Raw genomic sequence first — 15635 nt, forward strand, 5'->3', positions numbered from 1 at the left:
GCTGAGCCATTTTTTTTTATCCTTTATGTCACTTTGGTTTTTTGTGTTCTCCCACATTTTATATGTGACGTAACTGATGAAGGTTAGTCGAGGTACACATTGTATGCACCTAGAATGGTTCACACTCCGCTTGTGTATGGATTAAAGATTTCTCAAATATCAGTCATAATTACATTTCTTTGTTTGTTAGATAATTGTCGTACACCACTGGTGGTTTATTATGAGCATCAGAGAATAAAGCTACGGTGGAAACAAACCAATCTCATTGAACAATGTAGCCTTTATAAACATAATTTGTCAAGTACATTCTAAGTATATGAAAATGATGATGATCATAATAGTTCTAATATGGAAACCACAAAATTATTTTTACCATCAAGTACCATTGCTCTACAACGATAGAAAACCAAATGATTAAAATAGAATTCTACCTTTCGTAAGTGGTTCAAACCCTTCCACTCAAATATTGATCAATTTCAACAAGGATTTTTCATTTGTTATCCAGAAATCCAGAAACCATATTTAGATTTTTTTCAACAAATAAGATCTATAACTCTTTAAGAGTAATAGTAAAATTCACGAACATTTACAAAACTCTTTTGTGCTGCTAAACATATCCCATTTTCATAAAAATCTTCTTGATCCAAAGATGTATATCAGATAAGTCAGCACTCATTTGAACAAAGATTTCTAGACAATGCCAGCTATATTTCTCTGTTCTTGCAATTATTTGGCCTGTCCCGCGTCGAAAGCTTGTGATTCAGTGGTGAAATTTTTACATTTTTCATTTTAGTGCCTTATATAGCTGATTATGCGGTATGGGCTTTGCACATTGTTGAAGGTCGAACGATGACCTACAGTTGTAACATTTTATATTATTTGGTCTTTGGTAGAGAGTTGTTTCATTGGCAAGCATACCGTATCTACTTATATTACAAATTATTTAGTTTCTATAAATTGAACAAATAAAAACAGTATATAGAGCAGAATGTCTTGTTTCAATTTACTATTGATAACACAAATTGTAGAATACAATTTAAACAAATGTTTGTCCCAGATAAAGAAAATCAATCAAACTTTTCCAGTCAATAGAAGTTGATGGACTTCTGCAAATTATTTGTTAGATTATAGTCCTAGCTAACATGGAACTCCCACATAAGTAGAATTTCAAACGAAGTTCATGCAGCACAATTATTGATCAAGAGAAAAGTAAAAACAAACCAACAGTAAACAAAATAAACGTATGTCAGGTATTGTACTGTTGTCTGGGACCCTTAAAAAACACAAATAAACAGAGAACATCTGTAAATAAAGGCAACAGTAGTATACCGCTTTTCGAAAGTCATAACTCGATTGAAAGAAAACAAATCCGGGTACAAACTAAACCGAGGGAAACACATCAACTATAAGAGGAAAGCAAAAAAATAAGAAAACATTAACACTACCAAGACCTTGTTGATAAATATTTCGTATCAACTTCACAAAAAATACACGATGGTCTTGATGTATAGATTCTGCGTACTGATGTTGTTTATCATCTTAACAACGTGTTTTATAGTTCTTTCATTTGTCTTTGTTTTGTTCTATTATTAATATTACTTTTACTGTTGAATGGTTTTATGTGATATCCGTTTGACGTGGCTCGGTACTTATACATCTCGTCAATGTGTTTGTATTGTCTTTCATTTTTTGGTGGCGTGTTTCGTATATGCGACTTTTTGTATTTCTTTGGTTCTTATAATGTGAATCTGTACTTTAGTATGATATTGTTCTATTTTATGTCATTATGATATATTTCTATTATGAATTACAAAATATGTTGAACCATAAACGTCAAAATCATTCAATCGAGTAGTGGAATCAACTATTTGTGGATTCTTATAAATTCTATATATTACTTTTGGACTGTTTTCAATCTCGGTCTATTTTTGATATGTATTCTTACATACTGTTGATTTTTTACCCCTATTTGCTAACATTGCCTATGTAAATTTTAAAATTGTTTGTATGCACATTGAACAACAAATCTATGTGACGTATACAATTTTCTGACGTCAGACACACAAATCAATGAATGTGTTTGTAGATAGATGTTTTTGTGTTCTGTTAAATTGTTCCTTTTAAAATTGTTATACGATGATGACTGATGTACCCATATTTTGACTGTTTTATTTATTGTGTCTGTTTAGTTAACGCATTAATGTAAATATAACGGAATTTGATGAGACTGTCATCAAAGTGAGAGAGTTAGCGCTTTAAAACCAGGTTTAATCCACAATTTTCTACATTTGAAAATGCCTGTACCAAGTCAGGAATATGACAGTTCTTGTCCATTCGTTTCTGATGCGTTTTGTTATTTGATTTTGCCATGTGATTATGGACTTTCCGAATTGATTTTCCTCAAAGTTCAGTATTTTTGTGATTTTACTTTTTAATGCAACAAAAAAAAAACAAATGACAATGTAACACACACAGACACGAACTTTTAGATAACAAATGGCATTTACTTGACTTGGTGCAGGACATTTTTAAGAAACAATTGTGGGTTGATCCTGGTTTTGTGGCTAGCCAATCCTCGCACTTTTATGGCAATGTTCAATATATTTCACTAAAAGGACAACATTACATGACAGGACTATAGAAATACACAAATAAACATTACAATAATACATTTCATTAGTGACGATCAAATAAAAAAAAAAGTCAGAAAGCCAAACAAGTATAAAGTTATGCAAGTGCATGTCTCAACACTTAGTCTGTCCAACTCTACTATACAAAAGAATAATTCTTACAAAGGTTAATTGTAGGTATGTCTAGTTCTCCTAGAATGTGCCTTTTCACGAGTATAATTTTCATCATAATGAATTAAGAAGTATCTTTTATATGAATGGATACTATAATTTGGTTTTTGCATTTCGCAAAATGATTTAAGAAAATAAGAAAAAATGATACACCGATATTATAACAACAAAAGAATACCATAGGTAAGATAACAATCTTTAAGTAGAAAAAATCGTTTCTGTCTAAGTAAGTTCAAATAGGAACATTACTTTTCCCGATTATCTTTGTTGTTCTGCTTTTTATTTCGAATTTTTCTAAACTAAACTAGCATTTTCTTGAACTATAAAAAAATTTAATTTACACAGATAAACAGAAACGAAAAGATATCTCAATTATCTAAAACCATGTTTATAAAAAAAAACAAGTTTACACAAGTATACACGTTGTGTATTGACAATATTGAACATGCTACTGGTTTGCACTTGATTTGTGTAGTTAACATTTTGGCACCGTAAGCGTAAGGTAAGCTGTGAGTAAACGGGATAACAGAAGTGTAAGATCTATGGTAGTGATATGATTTTATAAGTCAAGTAGTTTATTTATGAAACTCTTCTTATGATCATAGATGTCTTTCGGCCGATATATTTTCCCCAGAAGTTTTCCCTTTGATCATCAAGAAGCCAGGTACTACTACCACTTTTATACCACCAAGGTCCATATTCATCGGCTAAATTGCTGCTTTCACCGTCATTGTCCCGATCACGTGTTGAGAACTTTCCAGATGATCTGTTCTCTAAATAGTTCTCTAGAAAATTTAAAAACCATGATCAATAGTGAGTATAACTTTACTTGCTGAGAAACTATGATTAAAAAAGGTCAACAATGCCCAAGAAAATGCTTTCCAATCTTTTCCAATACATTTTATTTGTTGTCTTTGGGCAAATTTGCTGCCTCTAAAGTGTTTTTAGTTTCTGGTAGTTTTGTTTGTCATCTGTGACAACTATCTTTTAGATCAAATGGATTATGATGACATCCATAAAACATTGAAAAGGGGGGGGGGGGACATTTAGCTTCATAAATCAAAACAAAATATATGTCTTTTTATAAAGTTATTCTACTCTACATTTTGTTGATATTTTGGCATTGCTCAAAGTCATGATGATTGTGGAATACCATATCATTACATATACTTACTTAAATCTCCTGTCTTTTGAGTTGGATGGATAGTTGTCTCATTGGTAATCATGCAACATCTCTTTATTTTCATATCTATCATTTAGATTTCATAGTTCTATAGCCGTCTCACATAAGTAGCAACTTTATATCAAGTAATTCATGATATGAAACGAACGCGATTGGATCTCGTAGTAGTGGTGAAATATGCATGCGCTTATGTGTTTTTGCTACTATGAATTTCAAAAGTCAAATGTATTTACACATTTCAATACAAAACATTGAACGTAAATATCCCTAAACGTAAAAAGGTTATTTAGACGACTATGTTTTAGGATTTTTCCTATAATACTGTAGCCGGTATAGCAATGCAAATTAGAAATATTCTTTGTCATTCTGTGAATTGTTTGTCAGTGTAATTTATACAAATGTATCTTCATAATCCATAAGCATTTATTTTTCACCTACCATTATCCGCTGTTTTATGAACATTTGTCCACAATTCAAAAGTTTAAAAATATATCTCTTTGTTCCATAATAAAATTAAAGTATATAAAAGTATATTAGAAGCAAAAGATTGTAAATTAACTATATTCGAGATTAGTATTGACTGAATTAATGGCTTCAAGGCCGTTGTTAGTTAAAGAAAGCTTTACAAAGGATCGTTTCTTTGTTATATATTTTCCTATGCAAACCTGCCAGAAATGTTTGTGATCGACAATATCCGAGATGATAGCTGAAAGTAAGTTTTTGAAAAAGGGCATATGTATCAGGGGTATTTCATAATGGGCTGGCGGTTTTATATGTTTTCACACTAGCCTAAAACAAAATGTTTTCATCAGCAAAACCTCATTATAAAAAGCAGACAAAAGACGTTGGATATATTTGCATTAAATTCATCAACAACAAATGCTATATAGGTAAAAATATATGTACCGGCTGTCCCACTGTAATTATCGATTGTTATCTGGTACTGAGATGCAGAATCACCAAGTTTGAATGACTTGTATACAGCATAGATTTCCGAACCTCCTTTTGTCTCCATATTCACTCGCAGTTCAAATTTTCCCGAATTCGTAAGAAGATGGATATATTTATTGCCTATAAGGTAATAGAAATTTTAACATAATCAAAATCAGTATCTTAATGAGTATTCTACCCACCACCCGACTATCGATCACTACAAAATACATTCTCGAAATAACTGTTACAGTACATTTACACTACCGAAACAATAATATTTCAGAATACAGTGGCGTAGCTTGGTCATTTTAACGTGTACGCCCGAATCTCGGCGGGGATTCTTAGGACCTTACTTTCATATAGGAGTAAAAAGAGCTGTTGGGCCAAGCATTCTATCAACATCAAAATCGTTAATGAACTTGAAATAATCAATTTTCAGAAATGTTCAGATGCAATATTAAAATTTGCATTTTTAGGGTTCTGTAGAACCCTGGTTCTCGCCTGGGATTTCCTGTAGCAAAAAGTGATTCCATTTATCAGTCCCTGACAACAGTTAAAATGATCAATCATTATTTAAATATGTTTTTTTTTAATCTGGAATACTGACTTCTGCACAGGTATCAAAGTGAAAGAAGCTACCATTTGAATTATAGGCAGGACAGGAGTTTTGAGTAAACAGTTTTGAGATGATCAACTTCATCTTGGCGAAAAATAAGAAGGCAGGATGTCAATTTATGTTTCATCATTAAGCTCTGGATAATCTTTTGATATAAACAGTTTCTGTGCAACTTCCTTAAAATTTCACAAAGATTTGGCAAAGTTATTGATATTTAAAAAAACGAAAACCACATACTCAACCTAAACTGACGCCGCCGACGAAATTTGGGGTCGCTAATATCCCTTTTCGCGACATAAATCATTGACTGGACAAAAATGCAAACCACATAAATGATCGAATCTCATCAGGGTTGCGTTCAATGTTGTAGCAGCTACATAGGGCTACGTAGATTTTTGACTACTGAACGTGTAGCTAGCCTAGCTGCTATCTAGATTAAAAATCTACGTAACCCTATGCAGATTTATGTAGCAGCTACGATATTGAACGCAACCTAGATACATTTTTGTAAATGCATTTTTTTTAGCAAAAGAAAAGTACACAGAACTTACAGTAGATTCAGACTTTTAGTATTACAGAAAATGAACGAATATATTTGATACAATATGATTTGGATAAAAAAGTATATTTCGTCCCTTTTATTCGCATACTTTTGTTTGCTTTTTTTCCATCTAAATTTAAGTGTACGCCCGGGCGTTTTGACGTAAACCATGTAAACGTAGCTACGCGCCTGGAATAATTATAACACAATTATGTTCCATCCTGTTTAGACGAGTTGTATATAAACAAGTCTAAATTGAATGCTACGTTCAAACCTATGATTGCGTTGGATTATACGTGTGCATGTAAAACAAATTTCGTTGTAGAAGGGTCTAAATACAGCACAAACAACATTTTCCAAAAGACAAAAAAAGTGAAAAAGTATATTTTAACAAAACGCATTTGACTAACAGGTCGAACAACTGATGTTCTTAGACCCTACTGACTGCCATTGGCGATTGTCAAATAAATGTAAAAAATTGGATCTTAATTTTAATTTTATATTTATCAGAAAACAATAAACTTGCGGGAAAGATGTTATACCACTAACATGAGGTGTCAAAAAATTTTGTACACCAGATCCGAATTTCGACAATAAATGTTAGGGATCGAAACGGTATTTGCAAGGCCATATAATTCACCTCAATTTAGGAGAGACTGTTGAATTTAAAGAGTCAAAATAGGATGAACGGATTAATTAATTAGGATATATATATATAACGTCATCTTAATTGGCTTATAGCAATCTTGTGATATTCTGAAATTAACTCTCATTTCATAACATTCATGATGGATAAAGTGCACAGGGAAATAAAAGAAAACTTGAAAGAAATTTTGTTTTCATTATCCTAGCCAAAATAAATGAATGAGTCTGATATTAATTTTATAGGGCTGTAAAAGCCTTGACCGTACGCACATTTTAAGTATGAAGCGCTTCGGCGGTTCATACAAAATGTACTTCGGTTTTACGCTTTTATATCCCAATAACTTATCAAAAAGAAGCATTCAATTCTTAAATAAATGCTAGTGTAGCAAATACAGCATAAATTAGTACAACAACCTCACATACTATACATGTATAATTATTAATTCGGGAAACAGACCTTGCCTTCTTCCTTTTTTTTTTAAATTTTAGACCTCTTCTTATCACAAAGACACTACAAAAGTTCAATTGCATATGGCATTTGCACCATATGTCGTACAATGTTCTTCTTTGACTCATATGAAATATATTGATCGCGTATTTTAGAAAAATTTAAATTGAAGATAAATCGTCATTTTTAGGTATCTTTCCAATAATCACTTGATAGAAAAATTTGAAGAAAAAAAAAGAAATGCATTGGTGAAGTGATGTATAGACATAATGTTGTTCTAATATGGTATAGTTGTGGTGGAAACTCATTGCCCCAAGTCTGTTAGAGAGATACAAGTTGTCATAATAGTATTAGAAAGAGGACATACGTGCTATATGCATTGAAATATTTATGTCAATAACGTTAAAAAATAACCGATTTCTGAAGCTTTTTTCTGTTAAAATCAAATCTTACAGATTTTTTTTCGTCCAAATCGTGTTAAGTCAAGCAGAAAACAAAATATGTCTTTACTACGGAAAATTCTTTGAATTACCATTGATAACTTAATGTGGCGCACCCTCGACCGATCCCAATGGAACAAAGAGGAAACTAGGGGGATGCAATTGCGTACACAAACTCTTTTTTATCAGCATAGTAAATATTTTTGTATTTAATTGGTTTTCTTTTTGAAAATAAAAGTTAAGTTAAGTTTAGTTACATTTAATATAGGAATTGATTTTTCCCCCGAGTAGTAAGAATTGAAAAGGCAATATTTGGGTTGGTTCAGCATACCCCTGCACTATTGGCACCCTAAGAGTAATGCACATTTTATTAGTTAAATCTTCTATTGAAGACGTGGGAGAGAAAAAATAGAAGATCGTCAGCCAGCTTGTTTTCTTTTAGTTATTATATGTTGAGCTGATATATTTGTTTCTAAATTCATGAGTTTAGGCAAATAAAGAATGAATAAACACCTTTGTTTGCCAGTTTTTCATTAACATAAACATGTTCTTTTATCTAAACAAAAGTATTTGTAACTTTATTATAAGCAAGCACTTACGAAAAATATTTGATTTCAACTTCGCATTACAATTTCAGGATAATTATGAAAGCGGGTTTTTGTCTCCGTTTCAATTCATTCTGTAAGAGACTACGAATTTTTAGATAAATGTATTTGGTGTTTAACGTCGAGTATCAAAGTTGAAAAAATAACAATTATATTAGTACGAGAATATGTTAATGTGATATAAATTTGAAACTAACTCCCTAAACGGCAAGACTGACACTCTGAGCTGGATCTTCAACTTGCTAGTATAAAGGTACTCGGCAAAGGTAACAGTCTGAAAAAAAGAAGACATGTCGTCCTTCCTGGACATTCTATTTGTTCTAGAGAATCGACCGTCCGCACTCAAAGCGAGCACGCGAACACTAATACAATGCCGAATCCAAATCACAGAATATTTTAAGATAAGGACTTACCCAACCAATGTTCTCCGGCGACATCTCCGAAACCATTTTCATATTCTTTCCAAGTTCTCTCGAATTTCACTTTCCAATTTGACCGTCTTTGTATTACCTTTGAAAACCAAAAGTACAATGTATCAATTGTTTTCTTTAAGTCTAAAATTTGAATAGTGCTTGAAACTATTTTTTACTACTCGGTCTTATGATTTTATCTGGGTATACATGGGTTTTTTATATGTGGATGCATTCCATGATTTGAAGTTTACTTAACTTCTTTCAAATTTAAACATACATACATACATATATAAATAACCTATCAATGTTTTATTAGAACCAGTCAATGCAAACAATATAATTAACGGTGTATTTTATTGATATTGATGTTTCGTTGAGTCGTTTTAATTGAATGTGCATTACCTACTGATTTTATAAAAAAAAGTAAAATAACAAAAACACTGAACTTAATGTAATTGTATAATTTATTATTATTACATTTGAAAATGCCTGTACCAAGTCAGGAATATGACAGTTGTTGTCCATTCGTTTGATGTGATTTATCCTTTGATTTTACCATTTGATTAGAGACTTTCCGTTTTGAATTTTTCTCGGAGTTCAGTATTTTTGTTAATGTCAAAGTTCTTAAGAACGTGTCACTGTTTATTCAGAATCTAGATAAAAGTAAAATCACAAAAATACTGAACTCAAAGGGAAATTCAAAACGGAAAGTCCCTTTAAACCAAATGGCAAAATCAAATGATTAAACACATCAAACGAATGGCCAACAACTGTCATATACAGGTACAGGCATTTACAAATGTAAGAACCTTTGCTGTAACGATTCAAATTTCTCCTTACTTTATGTGTCTATCAGCTGAGAAACAGACTTCTTAACCAGCGAAGTTTGATTTGTAAATATTTGTTTTTAAAATAGATCTTTGATTGTTTCTGTTTACTTTATTCCCAACCTTTTGATTTAAAATAAAGACGATTTTGAGCTTATAATAATGTATCTACACATGTCAATTGTTGAATAACAAACGCATTCTAAAAGTCTTTTCTATTTTATAATATGTGTACGTCGCATTTCCTTTAATTGGCAATATCTGACTGTATAGACGATCATAATTAAGGGTTAAACCTTAGATTACTTACTTTTTGAAAATAGCTGAACATTAGATTCCTTACTTCTAGTACAGAAAACAAGTTTCCCAATGATCAAATTGTGTGGTCTTCAACCTGCTATGTGTCTGATGAAATGATTTCTGTAAATTAAGTGGTTCAAATTTCTTGAAATATTTATATTGTTTTTAACATGTTAAAGCATTTTTTTTTTGTGAAAATCTTTTTGTGAGAACTACACGCCAAATCTATTTCAGTCATGGTATTGGGTGGATAGCCCTTTATACAAATAAACTTACGATCCATCCACCGCCATCCACATCCATGTCACAATAGACTTGTTTACCACCAACAGTATCTATAGATATTGTATAAACGCCACTCCTCGTATTACTTTCTTTTATGTCACTACAGTCTCTTGGGAAATTAATGGGTCTGTGTTTCTCTGTTGAAAAAAATACAGTTATCAAATTTAGTGACAAATATGCATGCAAATACTTTACCTTAAAGGTACCTTAATTTGAAAATGCGAGATTTACTTTAAAAAAGGAAAATAACAAAAATACCAAACTCTAAGGAAAATTAAAAACCGAAATTCCTTCATGAAATGGCTACATCAAACGCCCAAACACATCAAACGCCCAAACACATCAAACGTAAAAGTAAGAGTAAATCTTTAAGTTTATGTTATATTGATACAATAGATAAGCGTTGATTCTTAAAAAAGAAACCGTGATCGAGGCCGATGACTATTGTGTTAATGCTTTTTCAAAATTAAAGCCTGTTCTTAATAAGAAGGTAATGCAAATAAGATTTAAATAGGCATGCTTTCGTGTCCAACGATGCATTTATAAATCTAAGATCACAATAAAATGGATAAGATATACAACTATAAGACAATAAGTTTGCCTTTAAAGATCTTTCTATCATTAGGCATCTTAATATTATCTGTTTTTACATAATAAGACATATTCGAACTTATTTCTAAAATATTGAGAATTGAAATTGGGAATATGTCAAAGAGACAACAACCCAAGCGAAGGAGCATATATAAAATATATAGAATAAGTATGTTACCGAAATTTCTAGCAAGAAGGCTTATTCTAGGCACATCACTATTTTCTCGCATAGGAATTTGCGAATTAACATTTGTAAAATTATGCAGTAAAACATATTTATGAAACAAAAATGAACAAATAAAATGTAATCATTTTCGTTTCAAATATGTGTATATATATAGCCAATAATAACCCAAAAATAAATTGTGAAACTCGCTACTATAACAAAAATATCCACAATAACATACAAAACAAGACAAAAAATCAAGTAAAAAAAAAATAATAGGGACAACAAAGAGAATACATACAGGATTCGAAACTAAACCGACAAGATCAACTCATTGATTTGAATCATGCTAACCTCGCGGTTACCAACTTATATTATACGTTTGCTCATTATGTATATATAAAGTTACAAGCCCTGTGTGTCTGTTTTACCGAGGTATATCATATATTCATATATATATAAAATAGACGTTTAATTGTAACCCGTTTGTAGCCGAGAGGTTTTGTCGATATGTTGATGTCAGTCAAACACAAAACTAATATCAAGGACGAGGTCAATTCTCAGTAAAGGCATAGAGAAATGTCAAGAATTAAAGGTAAGTTTTTAAATTAATTTCATTAGCGAACATAAACCAGTAAATAAGCCAATTTTACGGTGGCAGAATGCGGCCATGTAGAGAAAAAATATGTTGTTCCCTCAAGATACTATGTCGTTCCTCAAGATGCTATGTCGTTCCCACAAGATAGTTATCACGTTCCCTCAAGATACTTTGTCGACATAACATAGCATCTTGAGGGAACGAGATAACTATTTTGTAGAAACGACTTACAATCTTGAGGGAACAAGATTACTATCTTGTGGAAACGACAAAAGGAACAACATATTATATTGAGGGAACGACATATTATCTTGAGGGATTGAGATAGCTATCTTGTGGGAACGACATAGTATCTTGAGACAACGAGATAACTATCTTGTCGAAACGACATAGTATCTTGAGGTAACAACTTATTTTTTCATTGCCGCATTCTGCCACCGAACAATTCAAACTAAATGAAATAAGACACACATAGAAAACAATTGAATATTATTTGGTGAGTCAATTGCATATTATTTGGTGAGTCAATTACTACGGTGGCAGAATGCGTCCATGAAAGTCGTTTAAAAAGTTAGCTAAGTTGTTACAATGAGCTAAATAAGATAAGTCATTATAAAAAGTAAGCTTATTCGTTATAACAAATTAGCTGAGTCGTATTTACGACTTAAAAATAAAATTTCACCATGACACTAACAGGCTTCCGTAAAAAGGTTTATTAAAACTAAATAAATCTTTTTCTAGTAATACATACCTTGGTTTAATTAATTTTCATTTCTTATATTTTCAATAGAAACAACTGCTCCTAAGATTAATTATAAATGCCCTTATGTTCAAACAATTTAGCGAATTAAAAAATCTGTACCTGTAATTGTTTGAGTAACGTTACTGCTCCTTTCTTCTAAATTATCTATCAAATCTGTAACGTTCTCCGCCAAATCACTGAATAGACTCTCGACGCGAGATTTAAATCCACCAACCAAGTGAGCTAAATCCTCCTCATACACAGCCTTTGACTCCTGTAAACTTTCCTTATAGGCGGTCACCATTGTAGTTTTTAGTTCATCTTGGCTGTATTCAACAATGTCCTTAACTTTACTAATAAATGTCTTAGAAATAGCTGTATCTATATAATGTTTAAGTTGTTTGTTTAAAGCAGAAACATCGAGATCAGCCACTAACGGTGCTTTCAGGTTATTTGTAACTAAAGGCATCTCCACCACAGCGTCATCAGAATTATTTAATGGTATTGTCCAAACAAAATTAAGTGTCGTTATATACAAAAAGAAAATCACCAATAACGAGACAGTCTTTTCCCTCATTTTCTGTTCGAATTAGAAAATACTTCTGTAGTAACGTAGCGATCAACTGTTATTGTTTCTCTGCTGTAACACTAGTCGCAGCTGAGGATTTTATGTGACGCACAACGTATTGGCTGATATCCACTAGAATTTCAATGTAAATGACATCATTCCTAACCTCTTCCACGCGCTTGTTGATTGCGTATCTTATCCAGGATAAACCTCTTTGAAGATTTACTACTCACTTATTCATTTTTATTATAAGATAAGACATCAAAAACTTCGAGGCAAAATAGTAAAGGGTATCTAGATAATTATGTAGATGTTTATTTATAAAACATTTGTATGAAAGAAGAAAGCAACACTTTATAAATTTTATGCAACCGATAGCTTTTTTGGATTAACCTTTATCAGGAAAACATAAAGCCGATTTGAAAGCTAAGGATGTATAGGAACTGAAACGTTGAGGAGTTTTATATTACAAAAGAACCCAAAATAATAGCCGAATCCATCTCTGGTCAACATTGCTTCAGGGAGTTGCACATTGAGTAATTGAGTAATTTAGATTAAAATCCGATTAACACAATCTATTTTTGCTGATTATTAACTTAAAACAAAATTGTATATGTTAACAGCTTCGTAAAACCTTTTTTTTTAATTATAATTGAGTAGAGCAAGTTCTTGTAGATCCGTTTATATAAAAAGAAGACGTGGAAGGGTTGACAATGGTTTTTACACTCACTAACTTTGAGTCGGTTTCCGCGCATACCTGGTGAAGATTACGTCAGAAACATATATGTATATGTTCCAGACCGTATGAGTATTTGGACCGTACGCGTACGGTCTGGACCGTATGCGTACTTTTTTAAAATACGCATACGGTCGGACCGTACGCGTACGGTCTGACTGATATTAAGAAGTTGGTCAAGCTTATTAGATACAAATATATATAACAGATCAACATGACTTATATCTCCAATTAATATAAAAAGTTCAACAGCATTTGACATAAAAACTTAATATTTTAACTATTTAAAAAGATCACGCTTATTTAAGGAGGTAGACCTCGGTTAAGGGAAATAACTCTTAAAATCATCAGTACGTTTGTGTCAACCATTTTCAAAAATATATTCTAAGATTCTAGGTTACATAGATTATTTTCAATCTGTTTCAGGTAAATGCTTAGAATACATTGATTATCTTGACTTTTACAAACGCTTAACTGATTTAAAGAACTGAACTAAGGTCTACCCCCTTAATCTGTTAATCTCCTGTATTTTGCAGGCCGGTAATTCATTAATTGCAGCTCAGTATGCTCATTGAAATTGAAGTTTTCGGAAGTAAACATAATGTGGGAGGACAATTGTTTTACAATATTTATGAACTTTACAAAAGAAATGCATACGCAAAGGAACATGCATTAACAAAACATGTAAATGTAAAAAATGCGACGTTCTTATTAGTAGCAAGTGTCACCTTCGGCCAGAGTAACAAAATAAAATTCAATTAAGCAAATATTTAATTTCAATTGTTCGCTTATTCACTTTAGCATCGGCCATCTATTTTGTAATAATAACAATTTGTATAACTAAAAATAAAGATTTTGATAAATGTTTGTTTAAATTTAACCCATATGATCCCAAAACGTATGATCAGCTGGACCGTACGCGTACGGTCCAAATACTCATATGGTCTGGAACATATATAAATAAATATTTATGTGACTGTATCCTTCATTAATTTGTAAGATCCATTATGATAGACAATTCAGCTGATCTGTAGTATTCCATCTGAATGTCTTATATATCATGTACTTTGTAATAACGTTAGATAAAACCTGACATGGAAAGTAACAACCGTTCACCGAAAACTTGATTTTTATCAAGACTTGGTGGTCTGTTAGTCTTGTGCGTTGTGCATAGAACAAAACTTTATCTCAGTAGCATAAGTTCGAATTTCAGACAGGGAAGAACAAAAAAATTGCTTCTGCATATTTACAGATATAACATTGATGGCCTGTTTTTTAGACGAATTATACATACTAGTATATAGTACGTGTGAACCAGTGACAACTCTACGACAGATGTTGTCCATCAGATCACCATTGATGGTGATACAAAGCTGAATATATATTCTGTATATATAATTCGTTTGAAGCAATTTGTTGTCAGCCTTATATATATATAATCCGTCTAAATAACAGCCCAACAATGTAAGATCTGTAAATTTGCGGAAGCAGCTTTTTGTTCTTCACTGGCCCGGATTTGAACTCGAGCTACTGAGATATCTTTGCACAATATCGCTTTACACTATGCACGGCGCTAATCTAGCGATAGAATTTTTATAATCAGATGAGCATTCCACAAAAAAATAGTTTTTTTTATTCTTAAATTATAAAAATGTGATTGTAATAAGTCATTTCCAATATGAATAGTTGCACAAACAGTTTAATATAGAGCACACTTAAGTAAATATTCCAAATGGTTTTACAAAACTCGCTTCGTGTTTATCTTTTGAAACAATACTCTTTATCCAATTCTTTATTCAGAGAAACGAAATCGTTAGTAAATGTCTGAAATTTTGACCCCATTTATTTCTAAAAGTAGCAACTGTAGATGAATGTTATATATTTGAATTAACTAGGTGAAATATAGCTTAAGCGACAACGAACACAAACTATGCCAGTTACTCATTCTAAGCTTTTCGTGTGGCAATAAGTGTATTAATAAATGTACTGCTTTGTTGTCATCTGCCACTCGCGCCTTTAGTGGAATAATAGTCATAATCTTCGTCCTTGCGCCGGCATGACCGACCACAACAAAATCCAGAGACTGCATGATGGATAACTTGATTATTTAGTAGGACTATTTCTCATTATAATCTTTTTAACATTTTGACTGGCATAATGGTACTCTGACCATTTTTACAAAAATACATTGTGGCAC

The 15635-nt window shown here is 31.8% G+C and overlaps 1 protein-coding gene across 1 annotated transcript; it reads right to left on the bottom strand.

Moving 5' to 3' along the window:
- Positions 1 to 3345: 3345 nt before the first annotated feature.
- LOC139522929 (fibrinogen-like protein A) lies at positions 3346 to 12908 on the bottom strand. The gene is made up of 5 exons (XM_071316576.1): positions 12255 to 12908; positions 10029 to 10174; positions 8626 to 8722; positions 4891 to 5055; positions 3346 to 3586 (listed from the first exon to the last, which is right to left on the bottom strand). Exons 1-5 carry the CDS (start codon positions 12709 to 12711, stop codon positions 3381 to 3383), a joined length of 1071 nt encoding a protein of 356 aa, XP_071172677.1. The 5' UTR covers positions 12712 to 12908; the 3' UTR covers positions 3346 to 3380.
- Positions 12909 to 15635: the final 2727 nt, after the last annotated feature.

Source organism: Mytilus edulis, chromosome 5 (assembly GCF_963676685.1).
Source record: "Mytilus edulis chromosome 5, xbMytEdul2.2, whole genome shotgun sequence".
Taxonomy (NCBI): Eukaryota; Metazoa; Mollusca; class Bivalvia; order Mytilida; family Mytilidae; genus Mytilus; species Mytilus edulis.